Source organism: Petromyzon marinus, chromosome 53 (assembly GCF_048934315.1).
Source record: "Petromyzon marinus isolate PM22_M1 ecotype Great Lakes invasive population chromosome 53, UKy_Petmar_22M1.pri1.0, whole genome shotgun sequence".
NCBI classification, from domain to species: Eukaryota; Metazoa; Chordata; class Hyperoartia; order Petromyzontiformes; family Petromyzontidae; genus Petromyzon; species Petromyzon marinus.
Genome location: NC_133719.1, coordinates 8030208 through 8056232, shown reverse-complemented (window position 1 = coordinate 8056232; position 26025 = coordinate 8030208). Strand labels below are relative to the sequence as shown.

Below are 26025 nucleotides of genomic sequence, written 5' to 3'. Positions count from 1 at the left end.
TAGGTGAAAACCCTCCCCGTAGAGGCTGTCAATTCTAGATTTGAAGCTTTCGTGACTGCAAGGATCCATACTCTTTGGTTATTTTTTTTTACCTACGTGACTTTACCGAATAGAACCAAAGAGTATGGATCCTTGCAGTCACGAAAGCTTCAAATCTAGCTTAATAACGTCGTGAGAAAAACAATGCAAGGCAGGAATTGAGCCCAGGTTCTTCTTACTTTGCCACCCTTGGACGGTCTGATGATTTACTGCCACCCATAGACATGTGGATTTAAGTAATCGATTCCTCTGCAGATAATTATCAGTCCGATTACTCAACTAATCTAAATAACACCAATATAGTTAGACTAAGTCTAACCTCTTTCTCCACGTTTGCTGCTGGACGGGAGGCCAGGGGATGGGTGGGGCTTGCTGACATCATAGTCATCGTCACGATGGGCACGATCCGGTTAAGTGTCCCAGCTACGCTTATATCTAGATTGAAAGCTCATTTATTCGGAACTGTTTCTTGCGTTTAGTTTTTTTCCCTCCACGTCCAATTATCACTGTTGGCTGCGCACGGTGCGAATGCCGTTGAACGTGCGTATTGCTGCGGAAGGAGCTGTGGCGCAGTGGTTTTGCGCACTGCGCTACGATAGCACACGGCGATCCGAATTCGACTCCCGGCCACGACTGACCCGTCAGTGGCGAGCGATGTCTGCACCGGTCTTGGCCCCCGCTACCCCTTTCTTGACCAACTCATATTGACCAGCCATGGTGCAAGTACGGTCAGACAACCCCTATCTAGCGGTTGCTTGACCAAGAGTGTGTGTTTCTAAAATGCAATTTATTGCTGATGTCCGATTGAACATCTTGCAAATGGTACTTGTTTTCCCACGTGAGTTCTCACCCTGGTGAAGTCACTCTATCGGGTTAAGTTAAACCTTATGTATATTTAAGCAATTTCCTAACTGTGCAGTTGACAAACTGAAACCTTCCAAAACGTTTCGCTAGCATGGAAGGGTAAACCAAATACTCTTAAAAGGGGTGTTCCAGACCTCTCTTTAATGCAGGCTATTCTGCCAGCAGTGGCATGAGCAATAAAAAAAATTCAGAAGCAACCTGGCCACAAATGATCTCCCAATGAAGTGGCATTTGTGAACATTTATAACAGCCAAATACTCTAAACTCGTGTTTGTAAATGTGGAGGGAAATACCGGAGGACCTGGCGAATAATCCAAGTGATCACGGGAAGATAGACACGCAAACTCCAAATATGTAGGTGTCAGGTTTGGGATCGTACCCACGACCTCCTGTATAACAGGCGAGGTAATTAACATCTCACCGCCGTGGTGCCAGGCAGCGCTGCACCTTTACATTATGAACTGAAATTATTTGGATTGGTCGCAGGGTCACCATAACGTCGCGATTGTTTTTTTGGCTGGGCCCGGCTGTTTGTTTGGGAGTGCATTTAAACAGTATCCCAAGGGCTATCATCCACTTTTAGATTCGTAGGGACTGCCGGATCTCCCAAACGGCAGTACCAGCTCGCCCAGTTTCCAGATGGCCTAGAACGGTGATTCTTAACCCGAGGTGCACGCACCCCCTTGGTATGCGAGGTTAAGAACCGTTGGCCTAGAATGTGCAGTCGTTTTTTGTATGTTGGGGAGTTTAAAGGTTATTTTGTTTAACTAGGTGAAAACTTTGAAGACCAGGATAGTCTTAAATTTGCAAGTGTGACCCGGGGTATTAGTCTGCCAGTAGGGGAGTGATGATTGCTCTGCTTATACAAAAATTGGTGATTTGTCGGTAACTTTAGAATTTGTAACGTTTGTGTTGAGCTGCATTGTGTATATGTTCATGGTGAGGCTGGCGATTGAGCCATTGGGTGGCTTCAGGAGTAGCCAGGTGAATATCTGAAAGTAAAAAAGTAAAAACTGATTTCCTGCTCAAATGAGCATTGAGGTGGTGCTCATCTGTTTAAAGCACTGAGCCAGTGAGTCTATGGATAGAATAACCACTCTTGACTTCTCCACCAAGTGACACTTATTTTATCAACCCCTAACAATGATGGGCCGAGTCGAACTGCAACCAGGATTTGAACTCGCAAACCTCTCAATTGTGAGTCGTTCACTTTACCGACGAGCCACTTGGCCGGATATTTGCAATGCCGTCAGCGAATGTTCGAAGCGAGCAGCGGTAAACTATCTCATCCACGGTTTAAGGTATTAATTCGCAGAGAGATTTATCGATTTGCATAGCGATCCGTACACTCGTATTAACACCGACAGATGCGCATAGATGCCCCATAGACTGACGTAGAAGACCCATAGACCTACATTAACACGTCGTCTGTATGGCGGAGAGTTAATCAGCAACGTCCATATGTTCATGTTGAGTTTGCTGAGTGAACCACGAGGCGGTTTTCAGGAGTTGCCTGGTGAATAACCCATTATTCTTCCAGTGAATAATTCAAGCAGGCATAGGTGTTACTCTGTGGTCCATATATTTGCGTTCGATAGGAGTAAATGTGGTTGAGATGTCTTCACGACTTTGGGATCAATATAAAATGTTGAAAATTGGGTATCGTTAGGACACATATTGGACGATCTTAGATATGTGTTTTGTTTCGGATTCATAAAAAAAATATGACCTCATGGGAAATTGCGTCACATATTATGTCACGAATATTCCTTTTCTGCCTTCATTGGTGTCATGTGGCATCAGGTGACATAAATTGACCTCTGAATTATTTAGCTGTGCAACGGCATCGACTGTTGGCTGATGAATTGCTTTTTTGCCACCATTCAATGCTTTTGATGGACAGTCAGCGGTTGACTGTGCTCCATCCTATATGTTCCACTCCGCAGTCACAGCCCAGCAAACGTTCAACACTGGGCCAACGTCGGCAGGTAGTTGGAACCGTCGGACCAACGATGGATGGACATTGGCCAAAAACGTTTCACTTTTACTGGGAGGTCGTCGCGAAAGCATTGGCATCAAGTGCCCAAGGAATTAAAAAAAATACTGTAAACTTACCATACGGACAGAGCAATGAACGCGCGTTTGTACCTCTGCCATAGAAATATGACGGGCAGTGCAAACCGGCGATGCACGCGTGTTCGTAGACCCGTACAAGAATGCTAATGCGATAAGGATGCCGCATTGCACGCCACGTGATGTGTGCCTGCCGCCGAAGCAACCGACGGCACGGTTGTATCAGGTTCGATCGAGATGTCATCGTCGCCAAAGCCCTTGATGCTACCGTCACTGCCACCACACCTCGCCAACGCTTTCTAACCTCTGCTAGATACCGCAGCTGCTACGCAGTTGACACGCAGTGACCTCCAAGGTCTGCCCTGACAGCGTCCCGTCATCTTCTCTTAGGTGTTCTCTTCCCCTTTGTCGCTAGACACTGAGGACGCGCTCCCGACTTTTGTACGAAGACAAAAAAATCAAACCTACATTCAAAATCTCAGACAATCCAAAGCATGTAGGTACAGGTGAATGAAATTCAGATGCAGTGATTATTTATTACTATAATTTAGCAATTTACAGATGAGTACGTTGAAAACAGTCTGGATTGTTAAAGTATGTAGCCAATATGCTGGTAGGGGCACACGTACGGGTGACAGGGCTAGTAGTGGTACCCGCATACTTCACAGGGCTTGTAAGGGTACACAGATGGTTGGTAGGGCTAAGCGGGGTACCAACAACAGGTCACAGGGCTGGTATTTATACCCGGATATTTCACAGGGCTTGTAGGGGTATGCAGACGGTTACACCAATGCCAAACTGGTCACAAAAGTCATTTCAATGGGGAACGTCCAAGCGGCGGACCTGCGCAATGATTTTAACCGTGTGTTACCTTGTACTGTACTGCCGGTCCACGCAACATTGCGGCATAATACATTGCGCATGTGACGCTTGTGCAACAACGTGGCTGTGGGCCCTTTGAGTCATGAGCAGCAAGGTCATCCAACTGTAGCGCCGTCGATGGCTAGTTTTGTCCGTCCTGTGTCCTCGTGTCCGCGTGCAATGACGAGCAAAGGTGATTCTAGAATGGAGGGAGACGGACACCGAATCGTTAGTTAAATGCGGTAATTCGATACGAGAAGGGTTGGAACATTTGCGCAGTGGGCAGAGCGCTGAACCCAGCGACCTGAGTTCCAATCCCGGCCACGGTTATCGTCAGTGGCGAGTGATAACTGAAACACTTTTTGAGTCCCCTTCGTGGTGAAGTACGTTCTAACGACCCCTGTGTTTGATGCTGTATTGGGGGGGGGGGGGGGAACCTTGATCTAGCAAGTGGTGTATTGTCAGCGGGCTTTAATTTTCTGCACAATGTGAATGGTTCCAGACTTGCAACTCGCTATTTGTCAACGTTTGATGACACTTTGAAAAATTCAAGTCGGAGCGATTTGCCTGCCAAATGAGCATTGGAGGTGGTGATTTTCGACTCTCCTGTTTACAGCTCTCAGCCACTGATGGAATTTCCACATTCCTATGACGGGGACGAGTCTTTAGGATAACCACCCTTGACTTCTCCACAAAGTGGTACTCATTTAACTGACCTCGAAAGGATGATGGGCTGAGTCATAATCACACTTTTCTATATTTAGTGGTGTAATTGTGCGTAAGACAAACAGTGCAAATAAAAAAACAAGATATTGGCTTTGATTTAAAGCTTTCGTGACTGCAGGGATTCATATTCTTGGTTCTTTCGGTAAAGTCACGTGACTTTACCGAAAGAACCAAGAATAAGCTATTGGCTCTTAAGCGTCACGATGCGTGTGTGCGTTGAATTGCGCACGTAAGAATCTGCGTTTTTTTATGTTCGTGTACGGTGCGTGTCATTGGGATACGTGCATTTAAGTGAGAGAGGGAAAGCGCCCCCGTGAGCTTGACTCTGCCGTGACGAGAGATGCAAAATTTAAAGGCCCCCGAGGTCAGAAAACCTCATCGTAAGCAGATTTAAAATTAGTATTCTGTGCGAGCGGCAGGCCTGCCAGCCTGCTCGATTGTCGCGTTACTTTGTAAGGCCCGGTTGTGTTGTCAGCTACAATAGCTTTCTGTGGGGTGGGGGGCGGGGGCACGTGCACGCTGCGAGGCCATTCATGGGTTATTTTGTCATTTTCACCGAATTCTATCCCAGCTATGCTATCGGCGTCGTGTCTCGACGAAGGTCCTTGCAGAGTTTGCTCGATTAAAAATAATAATTGCTCGATAACTTCGGTCTGGGAAGCCAACAGGCTGTGTACATATGTTCAGCTTCCTTCGCACCGTACAGAGCCAACCGTGCTAATCGGAGGCTGATGGGTTAAAGCAATATTTTTTGTGTATATATTGCCATACGGAAGAATATTTTTTATTTGCATGTGGAGACACAAACTTCTGTTTAAATGTTCTTTTGTTATGGACAAACTTGCACAGGTTAATTACATGAAATGAAACTATGAATAATCTTGATTTGAAGCTTTCGTGACTGCAGGAATCCATGCTCTTTGGTTCTTTCGGTAAAGTCACGTGGGTAGATAAAATCAAATAGATCACGACGTTTTGATCTCTCACCTGAAGACGGTCGCTTGTTGTTGCGATCGAAACGTCGGGATCTGTTATTTTTTCTACCTACGTGACTTTATAGAAAGAACCAAAGAGTATGAATAAAATGTAAGCGGTCTTAGGCAGGACACGTCATGGCTCAAAGGGATGATGGGTCGATGGTCAAGAATAATAACGGAGTGGCAGCCAACGAATGGAACTCGTGGAAGGCAACGTCTAGCAAGGAGATGGAGCGATGAAATAATCTCGTGTGCAGGTGCTGCGCGGATTATTACATCAAAAGATTGCGGTGGCTTCGGGAGGCCTTCATCCAGAAGTGGATTGACCATGCTGGATGGTGATGATGATGATGTTACACTATGTATTTCAGGAGCTACATTGTCATCTACACCAAAGCAGTTGACAAGTGAAAACCTTCAACCGTAAGTCATGACAATACATGAACACAAGGCACGGCTCCCAAATTACGTATGGGAGGGAAGATGGTTATAAGCGCACTTCCTCGAAGCACGTGTAAGCTGAGAGCTACACACTCGGAATTCCATGGAGAGACAGAAAGAGGGGGCACGGTGCATTGGAGAATGTACGCGGGTTAATGACCTCATTCACACTGCAAAGAAAAAGTAAGTGGCCTTGGGCGGGACACTTCATGGCTCCGAGGAATGATGGCCATCGAGGGCCTCCACTCGAGGGAGCTCCAGAGAACCGCTTTTTATTTCATAGCTCTGTTGCAAATGCAGGGACTCCTCTACTTACGAACATTCGACTTATGAACTTTTAGAGATACGGACTAACCTGGTCCGTATGTTCAGTTGCCTGTTCGGACAGAGAGTCGTAAGTTCAACAGTCGCGCAATAGATGGCGGCGGTGGCTTCTGCATCTGCAGCACATGAAGAACCAGTGGCATCTACAGGAGATTATACAACGTTGAAAGCCATTCCCCGTGTTTAGCGCACACGCCTAACGACACGTTTGGAATCGACAGGAGTAAAGTTGGTCTTACGAACAAAGCGACTTGCGAACAGACCTCTGGAACCTAACTCGTTCGTAAGTAGGAGTCCCGTTGCCAGGGTTGCAGCCAAGCGATGGAACGCGTCCTAGAGGATGTCCATTGAGGAGATGGAGCAATGAAATCGTCTTGTGTGTGAGCACTCTGAGGGTTTTTGCATCGCCGGATCATGAGAGATGGCAACAGCTTGTCACGGCTTTCATCTAGCAGTGGATTGATCATGGCTGACGATGATCGCAGATCAACATTTGAAGATTATTTATTGCTTCGTTGCGTGTTGGCGCTCATGTAGGGCGACAGGGTGGCGGAGAGGTAGCACTTGTGCCTCGCAGTAAGAAGAACCCGGGTTCAAGTACAGACTTGGGCGCCTTTCTATGTGGAGTTTGAATGTTCTCCCCCAGTGCGGCATGAGTTTCTTCCGGGTTCTCCGGTTTCCTCCCATAGGAATAAAAAAACAAGTAACAATGCAACTGCTATTGGCCAAAACATCCCAATACTGAAAAACTCCCTGCAAGATTTACTCAGTTGGGATCGCACACAGCAGCAACATCTCACCCCCTTCTGCGAAAAGTTGCCATGACCCTCCTTAAATAGAGCCTTGAAACTCGGTGAGACGTTCGTGGGTAAACCAGCGTCATAATAATAATTATAAAATCATGTTCTCATAGGAAGTAAATGTTAAATGAATGAATGTCCATCTTCTCACTTCTGACACTGCAGGCAGAGAGGTGTATTGTGGGAAAACTGGAGTGTCCGGAGCTTCAAAACCTCTGCGTATTTCTGTAAGTTCGCTGGCCGTTTTTCATTGCAATTAAACACAACATTCGCCTTGTTGCGTCAAACGATTAAGTCAGATTCATGAACGCGCACGGAAAATGACAGTTGCTGTGGACGGTTAATGGGTCGGGCACCGATGCGATGCGACGGTCGGATATGCGACGCTGTACCCCTTGTGAGTGCGCGGTGTGTGCGTCTCTCGTGCGTTTGATCTCAACAGGCGAGGAGGTCCGCGTGATTAACACGCCGGCCTTCGCGGAGTCGGTCACAGAGGGCGACGTCAGGTGGGAGAAAGGTACGGCTGGACGCATTCATTTTTCGTTCCCTCCCATATGTTTAAAACAAAAAAATTGGAGTAATAATGGAAAGTTGTTACGCGCCACCGCACGGTATTTGCTCGCTCTCGAAGGGAGAGAACGACTCGGAGGCGCCGGGGAACCGCGGACGAGTGGGAAGGCAGCAGCCGCGCCCCAGGTGGTTAGGCCGGCGCCAACAATTGCCCAAGCTCTGCGGTCCTCCGTGTATGTTTGGGTGTTATCGGCAAATGAATGGGTGTTTTTACATGTGGGAGGAGGCCGGAGCGCCCCGAGAAAACCCACGCGTGCGAGGGGAAAAACATTCCATCCCTTACAGACGAACAGGGCGAAGTCCACACTTTTGCCGCACTGCCTTCTCCTATGAAGCCGGCGTATGGCACCTCGATGCCCACGGAAAAGGGAGTTTAGCAACATGTGTGAGCGATCTACCAAGCCTCGCTGCCTCCACAGTGCTTGATTACAAGCCACGTGCTTAGCCGCCACCACCGCCGCCCGGCAAAACCGCGTACCTGGCGACCGCCATGCACCCGTTGTTTGCGGCGCTGGTGGTTGCCCATCCGAGCGATTGTCCAGCGTCAACAACCTTGTTTGTCTTCTGAGACCTGATGGGATCGGGCGCAATCCGGGCGCTTTTGGTCGTAGGCGTCGGTACCGGGGCGTGCCGCGGTGTTTGCGTTGGGGGAGGGGGGGGGGGCGTCGCAATGCGTGTATGAATGTTTTTTGGGTGGTGCGTGCGCCTTGCCGCGCGAGATTTACGTGAGATATTTGTCATTGCAGCCGTGGGCGACTTTGTCAAGGAAGATGAAGTTGTGTGCGAGATTGAAACCGACAAGGTGAGACACTTGGCATCCGTCCTTGCCCGTGCCATGCTCGCAGCATCTCTTCCCGTGCCAAGCTCCTCCTCCATGTTGACATTCCTGTTTCCGTCGGCAGTGGCAGAACACGCGTGCAAACAAGGACACTCAATTGATTTCGATAACGTTGGAGTTCTGTGCAAAACTAGTTTCTCCTGGCCAAGACTAATTAGAGAATCTATCGAAATTGAGAGAAATGAAAATAATTTTAGCCGTTCGGATAGCTACAGCCTTCGCCCTACTTGGAAGCTAATTATCAAATAATACATTGTTTAAATGCATGGATTACCTTTGAACAGACAATACAGTTACTGCTATTTTAGTGCACTCAATCGACAGGAGGCACAAGAACAATGGGCTTGCATAATTCGGATGCATAATGTAAGTTGATTACCATATAAATAGCCCAAGCGGAAATGGGTACCCACTTCGCTCAAGAAGGGCTCATAAGTGATGTCATCACATCGACCCCTCTATTTAAGGAACGAAACAGGAGGATTTCTCCACAAGTCTGGCTGTTGCCTGATGAAGCTGGTTGTAATTACTGGTGAAACGTCGTACTCAGACTGTAAATGTTGTGGCTTGGCTCTCCAACACGCCGGTGTGCTGTACTAGTGACGAATTGGCCACGTTCTGTTTACGTGACAAACCTTACAAATTGGCTGTGCCGGGTGGTGGCGGGTTTAACGACACATTTATATATTTACGCGATCTAACCCAAAAAAACCTGTATAATGGATGATATTGGCCGCGAAAGCCTACGTGTTAAACTCTTCTTGATCTAACTTGATTTTATATGTCTCTCTTGGCCGCTGGTTTGCAGACTTCCATCCAGGTGCCGGCCCCGTCAAGTGGGGTGATCCAGGAGCTCCTGGTGGAGGATGGGGGCAGGGTGGAGGCTGGGAACCCGCTCTTCAAACTCAAGATCACCGGTACGATGCGCACACACACAGACAAAGATCCCGCCGTATAGCCTTTAACAGACTGTTGGGACGAGCGAGCGACGCCTACGAATGTTGGCGCGGCACACGAGGCGGTGGGTGGCCGGCACCACCTTTGTCTCCCCAATGCTGATGTTTACCCACCGCAGCAGATGCTCATTTTAGACCCTAGTAGACCTCGGTGAGCCCACGGACGGGTTAAAATATCCGCCGGTGTTATTGCTCACGAGCGGGAATGGACCACGGCTCGTCGGGTTCATAGCGCGGTGCGCTGACCGTTGTGCCACCGTTCCCCCACAACACACACACGACAAAGGTTCCTCGTATAGCCTCAACGAACCTTTGTCCGGCGAAAAACATACATGCAAATAACCACAGTAACTATATAACACTGGCGTGCGAAACCTAAATGAACAGAATTAAAAGAAAATAAACATAATAAATGTACAAAACGAAATGAATAAACAAAACTAAATAAATCAACAAAATTATACCTTTAAATATTTTTATTCTTGCATAAGTTAACACTAGTATTATAATAAATTTTGATTTGAAGCTTTCGTGACTGCAGGGATTCATATTCTTGGTTCTTTCGGTAAAGTCACCATGTAGAAGGGAAACAATAAAATAATAACAATATAAACCAATAGTATTATACTGTTATCACAAATGTTTGCAGTATAATCACAGAAATAAGTACAGTATTAATAATATATGAATAAACACAAATATAAGAGATGGTCACTGAACGACTTCTATTCAAAGGCTGAACGAAAAAAGACGGCGGGTGACAGCGAAAGTCGTGGAAGGTTTGGGATGAAATCAGACGAAAGCGCGTGGACGAAATTTGAAATGTGGTTATCATTGAAAATGGCAGAAAGGGCGAAGCGATGAATGTCAAGGTATTCTTAGCTCTTTCGGTAAAGTCACGTTGAAGGGAAACAATAAAATAATAAAATATATATATATGACACCTGATGACGACCGTTTGTGTTATGGTCGAAACGTCGTGAGAATTTTCATTGTTTTATATATATATTTTATTGTTTCATTGTTTCCCTTCAACACGTGACTTTACCGAAAGCGCTAAGAATACGAATTACTGCAGTCACGAAGGCTTTAAATCGAAAAATGAAAGTCAAGGTGTTGCCGCTGCCTTTTGTTACGTCGCAGACGCGGGAGCTGCTGCTGCCGCCGTCGCCACCAAGCCTGCCGCGCAAGCTCCTGCTGCCGCAAAACCAGCGGCAGAGGCGGCTGCCCCGCAGGCGCCCTCAGGAGCTGGGCCCATCCCAACCACGATGCCACCTGTGCCACCTGTGCCCAAGAAGCCACTGGAGTCGACGCCCGGTAACGGTCGTTTTGTCGCCTTTTTCGCCGCGCTTTCTTGCCAGGTTTGTTTTCGGCCTGATCGGACGCCAAAGGGAAGAAGAATTGTACGACTTGCGAGAAATGGCGCAAGCTCGTTTGAAGATGGGGCTTGTTGTGATTCCGATGAAGTGGGGGATTTGATGCTGAGCGTTACCTACAGTTTGATGAGATCGCGTGAACAATCATTGCTTTGAATGCGAATCGGAATCTTTATTTTAGACTGGAGAAATCCGATGAGCTATGAAGCTCTTTTTTTTTTTTTACAGATCTCCAGTATGGGTGTGGGTCAGCTTTGGGCTGAGGGTGGGGGGTGAAACGTTCCAAGCCGGATAATAAAGAATCTGTAATAATCAGACGATTAACAAAATAATTAAGCGGATGTTTTATCTCCATATAGTCGGCCCCGCCACGTTTAAAAGATTAAATATATTTTTACACTTGCAGTCAACCACGCAGCCTTCTGGGAGTGCAATAATACCCGAAGCATTGGTTAAGTGCAAGCACAACTCTGGACCAGTTTCGACACTCGATGTAACCCCAGCAGTCGGGCTCGCTTGAGCCAATGCTGATGTGAACTGTCAGTTGTATATAGGCTTGTCCCTTTTTTAAGATACGGGTCAGAAGATTTTGGAAACAACGCAACGCAATCATGAGTGTTGTTTTGGAGAATATAAGTAACAAAAAAAACCTTGAATTTTGATTTAAAGCTTTCGTGACTGCAGGGATTCATATTCTTGGTTCTTTCGGTAAATTCACCATGTAGAAGGGAAACAATAAAATAATAAAAATATAAAACAATAAAATTCTCACGACGTTTCGACTGCAACACAAGCAATCATCATCACTTTTTTTAAAATTTCCTTGCTTGTGTTGCAGTCGCAACGTCGTGATGATTTTATTGTTTTATATTTTTATTGTTTTATTGTTTCCCTTCTACGTGACTTTACCGAAAGAACCAAGAATATAAAAAAAACCTTTCTCCAATAATGAGGTTAATGATTAGTTTTGTCTGAATTAGGTCAGTATGAGCTGTGGAAGAGTAGGCCAAATGCCCTCCAGAGGGGCTCTCTAGAGCTTCCTCCAGCAGGGCAAACCCTTTCTCCTGCAGTGGAGTAGGCTATACATTCCAAAGGGCTGCACTTTTACCCTACCGTCTGAGACGTGGACACGCGGTTGGAGCTGGTGGGCATGCGTGACTCCACCACCAGATGGCGTGGACGTGGCATCGGAACAGGCCCTGGGGAGGTGGTGACTTGAGTCACGAGGGCGGATGTCGGGGCCAGTCTTAACACCGTGTGGATTTATATCGCGTCTCGAGACGCTGCACAGAGACAGTGGGCGGGTTGATTGGAGAGCGGCGGTCGGTCGTAGCCACAGGGGACAATGGAAGGTTTTGAGCCTGGACTTGAACGGTGGCAGGGAGTCGACAGCACGGATGACCTGGTGTGTGGGTGGGGAAGGGGGTTCTAGACAATGGGAGCAGCATAGGAGAATGAGCGAACTTCCCACTGAGTGATGGTCGACCGGGGGCCTTCGACAGAAAGCCTTGGTCGTGGAGGGGAAAGTGGAGTGGAGTACAGGCAGTCCCTGGGTTATGGAAGGGTTAGGTTTTCGAGAACGATCTGTAACCTGAATTTTCCGTATGTCGGAAACTGAACAATCTTCCCCGCAAAATCAACGATAGAATCCCATAGCCGGAAATAGTTGTGCCTCCCCTACCCGATTGCTGGGTTCGTTTTCTCTCGGTATTGTATCTTGCTGTCATCCGTTTTCTGTCGCTTCCTGTATCGTATTGCTGTCCATAGACTCTGCACTTCCTGTGATTCTTTCATTTGATCGAATATCAACCCTAGCACTACCCATAATGAAATTAGTGGAACATATACTGTACCCAATTGTTTATGAATACCACGAAACATGTTAATATTAATTGTTAACAGAAAGCAGTACCTTCCAAATGTTCCGTTGACCGTGCATTATTCTAGGCCTAGACATCTCCAATCCCAGTTGGCTGAGACCATAAGCAGTCGAAGTGTAATTGTTTTAAATAAATAGCTCATTAAATGAAGTAAAAATGAATAAAACTAGCAATAGAAACATGGGGGTTAAAAGATAGGTCTAAGCATAGAAAACAAACAATTACGTAATGCAACAAAATGCTATAAAAAAAAAATTCCATTTACCTTAATCCTGGTAAAGCCCGGGTTCGGTGTGAAGGCGGCGTTTGTGGCGGAGCGAGGCGTAAGGCAAGGGCCGCCTTACGCCTCCCTCCGCCGGTATTCACCCGCAACATCGCCGTGCGGCACTGCTGGCGCTCGCGTGACGAACGCAAACCTTTCCGCATGTTGATTTATTTTGTTTATTTGAACATGATTGAGTGAGACCAGAGGGGAAAGAGTTGGCAGAGCACGTAGAGTGAGACGAGAGGGCAGAGGTAGGCAGGAGTGAGCCCACGGAGGATCCGTGGAGACGGTGAACCTCATACTCGTTGGTTCTATTCGGTTAAGTCACGTAGGTAAAAAAAATAAGACAACAAAAATCACGACGTTTCGGCCACAACACAAGCGGCCTGCATCAGGTGAAGGGACCAGACTGTCTCGAGGACAGCGCCGCTTGTGTTGTGGCCGAAACGTCGTGATTTTTGTTGTTTTATTTTTTACCTACGTGACTTTACCGAATAGAACCAAAGAGTATGGATCCTTGCAAGTCACGAAAGCTTTATATCTAGAACGGTGAACCTCGTGCTTAAAATTGATCCGGGATTGGATTGGCGAGCCGGTGGAGGGATCGGAGGAGTACCGGGGTGAGCGTGGTCTTGTTTATCCACCGCGACCGCTTGGTCACTTTGACTGTTGCCGTAACTCATTTTCAATTGCGGTGACCCCACCCACCACCACGACCACCACCACACCCCCCCCCCCGGCTGCCCTCGCTCACTGGCCACATTTCAGGATTCTCCGGTGGCTGCGGGTCCCGCCAACAGAACTTGCGGCTGTGTCCTCAGTCCGCACACACGGCAAGATAAGCGAACACCTCTGCCGTGGGATATCGAAGGATGCGATCAGATGTGCGCATTCAACGATATAAACATCGATCGATTAGAATCGACTCTTACGCCGCCACCCCCCCCCCACCGCCTCCCCAGTGCATCGATTGCATTGTGCATTCCCGTTAGTTTGTATTCGATTCGTGTGCGGTTGGTTCGCGTTGACCACCTGCAGCCACCGTTTTCCACGATGTCTTAACATCGTGACCCTGAATCCGTGTCGGTTCGTCACGTCTCAACAAGGGAGACGCGGAATCCTCGTGGCGGGTAATAGCTCGATTACCAGTGCCTGTTTGCAATCTGCAAGGGTAACTCTATTCGGTTAATTGTGCCAAATAATGGTCGTGATTTCATTTGACGATCGATTATTTTCACACTGAACGCGCCACCTGGCCCTGCTTGGCCCCGAGCCAGCCCCTCCACGGTTTGGCGTCCGGCTCGGCAAATTACCCAGTGGGGAAAAAAGCCCACCCGTGCCGTGATGGCCCCGTGCCAGCCATCTTATCCCTGTCGGGGTGCGGGGGGTGAAGGGCGGGTGTGAACGTAAAGGCACCGTGAGATCAAAATGTTCCCGCGTGCTTGCGTGTTTCCACAGTGGCCGAAGTCCAAGTGACCGCGGCTGTCCCGTCGGGTGCCGGCGCTATCCCGACGCGAGGGGAACACCGCGTAAGAACATTCCCCTCCCCCCAGACGCACGGTGGAAAACGATCGCGGTGACCGCTGGCGCACGGAGGGCACCGGTTGCGCAACAACATGTGGAGATTGGATTTTTTTGTTTTGCGGTTTCCGAACGGGAGGCCCTTAAGCCTGTAATGCAAAGCAGCCGGCAACAGAGCGTAGAGCTGGAGGAAGAACATATGAGGCTAGCGTTGACGAGATGACTTGAGTTTAGTCGGGTCATTCGAGGTTCTGCCTGGCGACCCCATCTGGCCAGCAGTAGAGGGGGCTGCTCGCAATCGGAAGGTTGAGAGTTCAAATCCTAGTTGGGGGGTTGGCTCGGCCCACCATTCCCCCCCAGGGTCGATCAACGGAGTACCGCTTTGTGGGGAAGTCGGCAGTGGTTGGTCTATCGTAAGACTCGCCCCCACCAGAGGAATGTGGAATTTCCACCTCTGGCTCAGGACTACTGGGCCCCATGATGATCACGGAGAGCTCTTGCTCATGAAGTCTGGCAACACGGCAGCATTTGTTTAACAGGCTGCACGCTGCTGATGAGGCAAAAAAAAGACAAAACCATTTCTTCCCATTTAATTCCCGCAAACTCAAAGAAACATTTACCTCCGCGTTTTTGGGGTGCTTTTAAACGACACGGCATATCAAGAGTGCATTTCATCTCAACCTTTTCCAAGGGCGCCCCCGGCGGCAGACGTCCCTGGTGGCACCAGGTGAACCCGCACCGGCCTGCAAGCGGGCGTTAGTCTGCCGATATGGGGCGACGATTGATACGTGTAATCCGAAATTCTTTCTGTCGGGTGGGTGCCCACGCAGGTGAAGATGAACCGCATGCGGTTGCGGATCGCCCAGCGTCTCAAGGATGCGCAGAACACCTGCGCCATGCTCACCACCTTCAACGAGGTGGACATGAGGTGAGCGCGTAGCCCTTGACCTGCTCGCTATCTGCCTGCTGCCCCCCCCACGTCTCGGTACGGCACTTCGAACGTTGAGCCAATGTTGGGGCAACGTTGGGCCGACGTTTCAAACCACATACCAACGTTGGCCTAACATTGCATGTTTCTGTAAAAGGGCTTATTATTACTATTACTCTTGTTTACCCAGGAAAGCCTAATCGAATCTGAAGGAACTTAAAAAAAAAAGCTGAACTGTTTTTATTTTACCAGGTAAGGCACACTGAGCTACATAGCTGGCCGCAAATTATAGCTCAACGAAGTGGCTTATTATCATGCAGATTAACAAAACGGCCGGTACAAACTCTATACTCGATACTCTTTGGTTCTTTCGGTAAAGTCACGTAGGTAGAAATAAAATAAGACAAATCTCGACGTTTTGGTAGAAAGTATGCTACTAGGGGGTGATGTTGCTGTGGCTATTACCCAGTTAATTAAGTTGCTGTTAATTTTAAAAATGTAGCAAAAATTTTGGGCCGTGACGCCGGCACACAAAACGGCCCACTCTTACGAATGATGTCACGGGATCCTTAACGGACGGTGCGTAGTGCGTTTATGGTTAATGCACCCGCGGTGATAACCAGGGCGGGCCTGCCGGATTCGCACCGCGTACCCTCTGCATCAAGCGGCGAACGCGTTATCGCCGGGCCGTGCCACCGCAATGCAATTGGGCTGACCGCAATTAAGTTGATCGGCAGGTCGTATGCGCTGGGGTAAAGTGTGGGATCTTCCACACCTTCCCAACACACGTCTGGCTACGGCTGGTCTGGCTTCCCAGCGTAATCCTCTTCGCCGTGATTGTCATGGGAGGTGGAATTGACCCCTCTCCTGTCTTTTGGGTAACCATGGTTTTTCCAGGACACGCCTCGTGTGTGACCATATTTGGGCCAGTCCAATTCCAATGATAGCCTTATACATGGAACGTAGCCAAGAATCCTTGAAGCTATGCATTTGAGCTTTTAATTTGCCAGGAATTCCTGAACCTTTGCACTAAAGCTTCAGTTTTTTTTAATATGGCTTAAGAAATGCTTAGAATGCAACTCCTTCAAAATTAGCGTTGCAAAATTTTATTGCATAGCTGTCAATCCCATATTGGTGCCCTACCTTATTTCAGACCAATTCAGACCTTATTGGTCACCCCGTGCCCTAATACATCTCAACGTTCATCCTACAAAGTCCCATGACATGGGAGAAACACAAAAAAATTGATGAAGAAATATATTTTTTGCCCGTATTTAAACGGCTGTACGCCATATGGACCTGAACTCCATTTCCCTGTACAAGAATACGGGTGAACAGTATGGGTTGACAGGTTTGTTATCGTGTACTGGTGGGCCATCATCCACTGCTGGATGAAGGCCTCCCCAGGGTGCCGCCACTCCCTCTTGTGATCCTGCAACGGAACAGTCCACCTAACACCTGCACACAAGCTGATTTCATCGCTCCATGTCCTCCACGGATGTCCTCTCAAGACGCGTTCCATTCCTTGGCTGCCCACCCTGTTATTATCCTTGGCCCCATCGTCCATCGTGATGTCATTAATCCGCACATGTTCACTAATCCACGTGTTTCCCTTTCTGTCTCTCAAGTGTAATTCCAAGCGTGCATTTCTCCAGTATGGGACCCACGGAGCCTTGGCGATTGTTGCCTCTGGCTATCTTCACCTATCTGCGTGATTTCCCACTTCTCCGAACCAGTCTCTCTCTCCCCCTCTCCGATTTAATAATCGAGAACCGCGTTCCGAAATTTCACCGTCGCTGACGATCATTTTTTGGCGCCCCCTTTGCAGCAACGTGATGGAGATGCGGAATCGGCACAAGGACGTGTTCTTGAAGAAGCACGGCCTCAAGCTCGGCTTCATGTCGCCCTTCGTCAAGGCCGTGGCTTTCGCCCTGCAGGAACAACCCGTCGTCAACGGAGGTACTCCCCTCCACCCAAGGCCATCGAAACGTCCCAAATGCTAGGAAAACAAACCTTGGGGGGGTTGGGGGGGGGGGATCCTGGCGCCTGGTGGGATGACAAGAACGTGGACTCATCCGAACGATCGGGGAGAGGAAGGACATCTGTATTGGTCTGGTGGTTAGTGAGAGGGGAATGAGCTGAAGGAGATGATTGGCCTGGTGGTTAGTGAGAGGGGAATGAGCTGAAGGAAGTGCTTGGCCAAGTGGTTAGTGAGAAGGGAATGAGCTGAAGGAGGTCATTGGCCAAGTGGTTAGTGAGAGGGGAATGAGCTGAAGGAAGTGCTTGGCCAAGTGGTTAGTGAGAAGGGAATGAGCTGAAGGAGGTCATTGGCCAAGTGGTTAGTGAGAAGGGAATGAGCTGAAGGCGGTGACTGGTCAAGTGGTTAGTGACAGGAGAATGAGCTAAGTGATTGGCCTGGTGGGCAGTGAGAAGGGAATGATCTGAGGGAGGTGATCGAGGCAAGATTCTTGGGGGAGAGACGAAGATGAAGGAAAGCAATGGCGTCCCGGTGTGGCAGTGAAAGCGGGTTACATTTCAACTCAATCCGCACGTGGCGAGAAAGCGAGCGCCGGGTCTTAACGCGAGGGGCTGGTGACGCGCGCACGTCACCGCGGCGCTGACTGCGAGCGTGTGTGCGCTGTGCGCCCCCATTCTCAGTGATCGACGACGTGACGAAAGAGATCGTGTACCGGGACTACATCGACATCAGCGTCGCTGTGTCGACCGCCAAGGTAACGCGACGACGGTGGTTTTTTGCGTGCTTTCGTTTCGCGCCGACCTTCCCGTCGTGCGTCGTGCGCCGTGCGCATGTACGTACGTTGAGCTTCTTTCGTACACCCGTACATAGCCAACCGTGCTAATCGTCAGCCCATGTTGAGGACTCGTGACTACCAGACTCATCAACACCACGTTCAACCACCACACTGCACACCCACTCACTCGCCACACTGAAGGTCACAGCAATGCCCTCGCTTGCTCACTCATTCGCCACACTGAAAGTCACAATAACACGCTCGCTCACTCACTCACTCGCCACACTGCAGGTCACAATAACACACTGGCTCACTCACTCACTCGCCACACTGCAGGTCACAATAACACACGCTCACTCACTCGCCACACTGCAGGTCACACTAACACACTCGCTCACTCGCTCGCCACACTGCAGCTCGCAATAACACACTCGCTCACTCACTCGCCACACTGCAGGTCACAATAACACACTGGCTCACTCACTCGCCACACTGCAGGTCACAATAACACGCTCGCTCACTCACTCGCCACACTGCAGGTCACAATAACACACTGGCTCACTCACTCACTCGCCACACTGCAGGTCACAATAACACACTGGCTCACTCACTCACTCGCCACACTGCAGGTCACAATAACACACTGGCTCACTCACTCACCACACTGCAGGTCACAATAACACGCTCGCTCACTCACTCGCCACACTGCAGGTCACAATAACACACTGGCTCACTCACTCACTCGCCATACTGCAGGTCACAATAACACACTCGCTCACTCACTCGCCACACTGCAGGTCACAATAACACACTGGCTCACTCACTCGCCACACTGCAGGTCATAATAACACACTCGCTCACTCGCCACACTGCAGGTCACAATAACACACTCACTCACTCGCCACACTGCAGGTCACAATAACACACTCGCTCACTCACTCACCACACTGCAGGTCATAATAACACACTCGCTCACTCGCCACACTGCAGGTCACAATAACACACTCACTCACTCACTCGCCACACTGCAGGTCACAATAACACACTCGCTCACTCACTCACCACACTGCAGGTCATAATAACACACTCGCTCACTCGCCACACTGCAGGTCACAATAACACGCTCACTCACTCACCACACTGCAGGTCACAATAACACACTCACTCACTCGCCACACTGCAGGTCACACTAACACGCTCACTCACTCGCCACACTGCAGGTCACAATAACATGCTCGCTCACTCACTCACCACACTGCAGGTCACAATAACACACTCACTCACTCACTCGCCACACTGCAGGTCACAATAACACACTCGCTCACTCACTCACTCGCCACACTGCAGGTCACAATAACACACTCGCTCACTCACTCGCCACACTGCAGGTCACACTAACACACTCGCTCACTCACTCACCACACTGCAGGTCACACTAACACACTCGCTCACTCACTCGCCACACTGCAGGTCACAATAACACACTCGCTCACTCACTCACCACACTGCAGGTCACACTAACACACTCGCTCACTCACTCGCCACACTGCAGGTCACACTAACACACTCGCTCACTCACTCGCCACACTGCAGGTCACAATAACACACTCGCTCACTCACTCGCCACACTGCAGGTCACACTAACACACTCGCTCACTCACTCGCCACACTGCAGGTCACACTAACACACTCGCTCACTCACCGCACTGCAGGTCACACTAACACACTCGCTCACTCACTCGCCACACTGCAAGTCACGCTAACACACTCGCTCACTCACCACACTGCAGGTCACACTAACACGCTCGCTCACTCACTCACCACACTGCAGGTCACACTAACACGCTTGCTCACTCACTCACCACACTGCAGGTCACACTAACACACTCGCTCACTCACTCACCACACTGCAGGTCACACTAACACGCTCGCTCACTCACTCACCACACTGCAGGTCACACTAACACGCTCACTCACTCACCACACTGTAGGTAGGTCACAATAACACGCTCGCTCACTAACCACACTGTAGGTCAAAATGGCTCGTTCTCTCGCTCACCCACTCGCTCACCACGTGTTTGTCATCACAACAACTCACTCACCTACCCACTCACCACCCTATAGGCCACAACGCTTCTTTTTCTGCTTCTTTCTCTTGTACTGCTCCACTATGGAATTCCTTACCATATTTGCCGCTCTCTTTTTTCCCCCCCTAAGCGCTTATATCTTTGCTCGATTAAAAAAAAGTATCGGGTGTGGACCAATCAATTTCAAGGACAGTGCATACATTATCAGAGTTGTTTTTTGTTTGCATTCCGACCGCAGGTATTGTGGTCAATGTAAACATGACTCCTTGTATAAAAAAGGTGTCAGTTTTGTTGCCAGATAAAAGGGTAAAAAAACAATTATCATATTTTGTTACTGGCAAATGAGGTTTCCAATGGTGTAAATGCTTACCCCGAGCTCTCATACTCTGATGGTGCATTGCCTTTGAGTTGTGCGCCTTTTGGCGTCTTCTGGTCCAACACCATGTGAGACGAGGCTCTAAAGAAAGCTGTCTCGGGTGTGGATCAATCAATTTCAAGGACAGTGCCACATACATTATCAGAGTTGTTGTTTTTTGTTTGCGTTCTGACCGCAGGTATTGTGGTCAATGTAAACATGACTCCTTGTATAAAAAAGGTGTCAGTTTTGTTGCCAGATAAAAGGGTAAAAAAACAATTATCAAGTATTCACTCTTTTTCTATTGCACTTTTGAGGGTGCCGTTCATTGCTAGCCACCTGGCGATGTGGGCCTTTTGGCCCTGTGCTTGGCAACTGAGTTAAAAAAATATATAATTTTGAATATTTCAAGGTCGTCATATTTCAACGTGATTTCTCCAGGTACTCCCAAGTCTCCTACCATGCGCGTATAAATCTATTCCCAAGATATGTGTTGGCACCTGATCTGGAGGACAATACACAAGTTTTCTGGTGATACTGCTTTGGCAGTGGTGCACAAGCACAAATAACAATCTCTTTGTTAAGCATATTAGTTAACACCACCGTGTGGCCCTAAGACAAAACATGTAGCAGGTGACGTTTTGGGCAATGGGCCTTCTTCAAAGCGCACAGGAAATACACAGCTAACGTGGGGCATAATGGGCACACACGGCATTCCCCGGGGTACAGCGTGATGGTGAAACAACACTCCGCGTTTTTGTATGAGAGTTCTCCGTCGCTGACCGTGTCAACGTCCTATCCTGGACGGAGCTGTGTCCGAGTGATTATTATCTGTCGCCAAGATTTAAAAATTGTTGTGTTATAACAGTGTTTTAAATATCAGAGCAATAAATTGGTAGTGGAGCCGTTGGCCCAGTCACTGGCTCACCGCAAATTCGAACCAAGCAACCTTAATTTCGTTTTCGAGCCCTCACAGCCAACATCGGTGACGAGCTCGTGATACCTGGGTATGCTCGAACAAACCCGTACGGCCAACAACGGTGTAGGGGAGGCCTTTATCCAGTAGTGGGTTGACCAGGGACTGGTACGTGAAAATGTATCTTGCGTACTCCCATGGTGACGATGTTGACGAAGATTTCGTTGGACTTTTCATCTTTACTGTCCCAGCTCTCGCTTCGCGTTGCTCCTCTTTCTCAACGCGTCCTTTGGCGGTTAGGGGGTGACAATTTTTTTCTTGTTTGCTTTCTAACGGACCCCTCCTTTCCAGATCCACTGTGTACTATTATGCTCGGTAACCCATTTGTTCATGTGGTGTGCCATCCATTATATCAGTTTATAACCCAGGTTTCCCTTTAACAGGGGACTTGTGTTCACAATGGCTCGTCCGGTTTTTAGAATCAAAATCTGTTGTGCGGTGAATCTCTCTCTGTTGATGTCATTTATGTGGTTGCTCGAGGCCTGTTTGCGCCACTATTTGGTGGGGAAAAAAACGGCCAAAGTTCCGCGAGTTTTTGCAGACTTAGTAATTTGTTTTGACATAAATTAGGGAAAAATGTTGTATTTTCCATTAAGGTACGGGTCAGGTCCAAAGTGCTGCATATCACACTTTGTAACAACGTGTGTAATACTAATTAACTCTTTCACAACTGCGCTCTTTAACCGTGTATCACCCCGCAGTGAGTCACTTTTTATAAGTTTCCATTCTACGTGACTTTACCGATAGAACCAAGAATATGAATCCCTGCAGTCATGAAAGCTTTAAATCAAAATCTGTTAACTTTGTTCGATTTTTGGTCGGTTTTTGGAACGAATTAATGAATGGGGCATGACCCCTGGTTAGTCCTTGTGTCCAATGTTTTTTTATTTATTTTCCAGATATTGCCACTAGACAGCAACAGAACACATCCTCTGTGTGTATGTGGCCCGTAAAAAACAAAAACCCACTTTCAGTCGCGAGAATTAAGAATAGATGGTACCTGCTCTGACGAGGGGGTTAATGCATATGCTTGCCTGCAAATGTATGTTTTATATATATCCAGTAAAACCTTAGATTGCGAGCATAATTCGTTCTGGAAACGTGTTTGTAATCCAAAGCACTCGTATATCAAAGCACTCGTGTATATCAGTTGTGATCAAGTGATGCTCGGCAGTACAAAGCGTATACGTACTGCTCGTATTGCTAAGACCTCGCTCGTTTATCAAATTAATATTTATTTTAAAAAATTTGCAAGTCTTGCAGAAACTCGCAGACCAAGTCACTCGCAATCCAAGGTTTTGCTGTATGTTGAACTTATTTTGCCCCCTACGTAACCGACCGTGCTAACCCGGAGGTGAAGATATTGATTGCTCGGGTGACAATTGTTGTTGAACTTTTTGCCGACAGGGCCTGGTGGTGCCCGTGTTGAGGAATGTCGGCCCCATGAACTTTGCCGACATTGAGAGGGCCATCTTCGAGATGGGCGAGAAGGTATGACGCAGTGCCCACCGTGCGTTTGTGTATCGCCACGGTGGCGAAGATTGTTAACTCCCTCGCCTGGTATGCAGGGGGTCGTAGGTTCGATACCGACCCTGTGACGCCTGCTGTATATTTGTAGTTTGCATGCTTTCCCTGTGGTCGCGTGGATTTTTCTCCGGGTCCTCTGGTTTTTCCCTCCACGTTTAGAATCAACGTGCGCTTAGAGTATTGGCTGCTATACATTTCCATGTGACAAGCCACTCCGTTGAGCTATCATTTGTGGCCAGGTTGCTTCTGAAAAGAGCTGTACCGCTCACTGGGCTTTACCTGGTAAAATAAAAAAAATAATTTTAGTTTGACCGCATCTCATGACGCTCTACACAAACAAACGGTGGCCGAACCCGAAAATGAACGATGAATCGTAATATTGGCTGCGAAAACCTACATGTCAAGTGGAACTATTCTGTTTTTTAGAGAGAGAAGCAGTTATCTATCGGCAGAGAGGAAACAAGGAATTTGTTTAACCCGGAATATGAACGTGGGGGCGGAGAGTGTACGAGTCTGCGAGTCCATGTTTAATTCTGTTGGTCTGCGTGAGACTGTGGGCCTCTGTACAATCTATAGGGCTCTGTGATTGTCATTGGCCGGTCGGCTTAACAAAGATTCCAATGCAATTCCGTAAGCCGGCATAAGAGCCTGCATACAAGCTTAGCTTGTGTAATAATAAATGGGTATTTCTAAAGCATATGAAGAATTTAGGTGGCCGGGTGGCTCTGAGGTCAGAGCGCTGAGCTGGGACTGTTGGCTGTGTGATCCTGCGTGTTTGATTCCAGGCAGCCAGCTGTGATTAAAAGCCAGTTCTCAAGTCTGGGACTGTTGGCTGTGTGATCCTGCGTGTTTGATTCCAGGCAGCCAGCTGTGATTAAAAGCCAGTTCTCAAGTCTGGGACTGTTGGCTGTGTGATCCTGCGTGTTTGATTCCAGGCAGCCAGCTGTGATTAAAAGCCAGTTCTCAAGTCTATTGATAGAGACCCGTGGACTCGCGTGGAAGACCCATAGACTAACGTAGACTATTTTGTGATTATACTGCATTCTAAAGTCTAATGTTCTGAGAGTCTCAGCCCCGTCGTCAATAACTGCGCACCATAAAAACCCATCGCATTGAATATGGCTGTGTGCCCAATTTGGCCAATCTCCAGCGCTATAATTGTAATTATTGGGTTTTTCTACCATGCGGCAGTCTGTCGCATGCCGAGTGGGTGGGGAGGTGTGCAGCCCTCTAATGTGCGGACCAGAGGTCACTTGAAGGCAACTCGGAGGGAGCTCTGTGATGCCCCACTTGCGTGGGCCATGCCCTCACCGCAATAGGACGACACGATTATCGCGGATCTTGTACCGTGTCGTCAGTGTCGTCAGTATCGCCACGTCCACGGGCAAGCCTGTCCAGTGATCTAACAGCTTTTGGTGAGTGTTGATGATAATAATATTAATGCGGGCGACCCCCCCGGACCTGCGACCTAATTGTTTCCTGGACTACGTTCGCAAGTTGAGCCATCGTAAGTCGAATCTTGACTTCTCCATAGGGCCGATGTTATCAATTGGGGTTCCGTTCCTGGAAACAGATTACGTACCGTAAAAGCACCAATGTTGACCACGAAAATAAATGAAAATAACCCTAACGAACATTTATTGTAGCTTGACGTAACTTTTACAAACATTTATGACGTAAAAGCCAACACATTTGAAAACCCTCAAGTACATTTCTGCATGTGCGTCACATTTCCTCTTCTCAGGCATAGCGAAATGGGGTGGGACAAAAAAAAATCAAAATTTTACGAAAATGTATAAAAAAAAGTAAGGTGCGTTGCGAAAGAGGATGCTGCTTTCGCTCTAGGCAAAGCTGCAGAGACCGTAGGGCTATACTGTACACACACACATGGCGGAAGAGCAAAGCGGCGCCATCAGGCGACGAGTCTGCGCATGACACTGCGCAGACTCCGTCGCCAATCAACTTACTGTCGTCGGTAGCAGTCGTTAGGCGGTCGTAGATACGAGTTTTGGCCGTTACTGCGGTGGTCTTACTTGCTATAAGAACGGTCGAAAAAGTAAGTCGGGGGTCACCTGTAGTTTGGTGTGTTTGGCGTTTGCACCATTTTTAGAGTGGAAGGCTATCATGTAGGAAGGCGCCGTGTTTCACAAGTCTCCAATAGTTTCAGAGTAGCAGGTGTCGGCGCTGCTGCTGCTGCTGCTGCTGCTGCGTGCGATCCCAATTGAGAGTATTCAGAATTAGCGTCTTTCTGCGTGACGATTGTAAGTCTTCCTCCCGTCCCGCGTGGGTTTCCTCCCCGTAGATTATGAAAGTAAAAAAGCCACACAATCGCAACTGGTATTGGCCAAACGTCCCGTAGCTGAAAAATTCCCTGCAAAACGACTCAAATGGGATGACGCACACAGCGGCAACATGCGCGACAATTGACAGGAACCTCCCTGAAAAACGGTCTTGATGCTCGGTGTGAGGCTTTCCCGGTTTAAACACAAGTGTCGCAATTTGCGTGACATTTTCACATTTCACCAAAATTTGGACCGTCTTATAGCTCGACAACCACCGGTGCACCCTCCCCGCCTGTCGCGTTGCATCTTGCCCCGGGCCGCGAACTCTCTCTCTGTCTCTCTGTCTCTCGTCCTCCCGGCGCCAACATGACGCAGGCGCGCAAGAACGAGCTGGCCATCGAGGACATGGACGGCGGCACCTTCACCATCAGCAACGGCGGCGTGTTCGGCTCGCTCTTCGGCACGCCCATCATCAACCCGCCGCAGTCGGCCATCCTGGGCATGCACGCCATCAACGACCGCCCCGTGGCGATCAACGGCAAGGTAACGTCGCGCATCGCTCCGCCCGCCCGCCCGCCCAGCTCCGCATCCCCTCCACCCTCCCCC

General features: G+C 48.6%; 1 protein-coding gene across 1 annotated transcript in view; it reads left to right on the top strand.

Moving 5' to 3' along the window:
* Positions 1-26025, top strand: part of LOC116953965 (dihydrolipoyllysine-residue succinyltransferase component of 2-oxoglutarate dehydrogenase complex, mitochondrial) — a 38786-nt gene that overhangs the window by 6711 nt on the left and 6050 nt on the right. The window contains exons 3-14 of the mRNA XM_032974309.2: positions 5912-5963; positions 7271-7332; positions 7548-7622; positions 8422-8477; positions 9322-9430; positions 10613-10786; positions 14449-14519; positions 15342-15439; positions 17268-17398; positions 18098-18171; positions 23018-23101; positions 25795-25962. Coding sequence (XP_032830200.1) covers positions 5912-5963; positions 7271-7332; positions 7548-7622; positions 8422-8477; positions 9322-9430; positions 10613-10786; positions 14449-14519; positions 15342-15439; positions 17268-17398; positions 18098-18171; positions 23018-23101; positions 25795-25962 — 1154 coding nt within the window. The remainder of the gene's footprint in view (positions 1-5911; positions 5964-7270; positions 7333-7547; positions 7623-8421; positions 8478-9321; positions 9431-10612; positions 10787-14448; positions 14520-15341; positions 15440-17267; positions 17399-18097; positions 18172-23017; positions 23102-25794; positions 25963-26025) is intronic.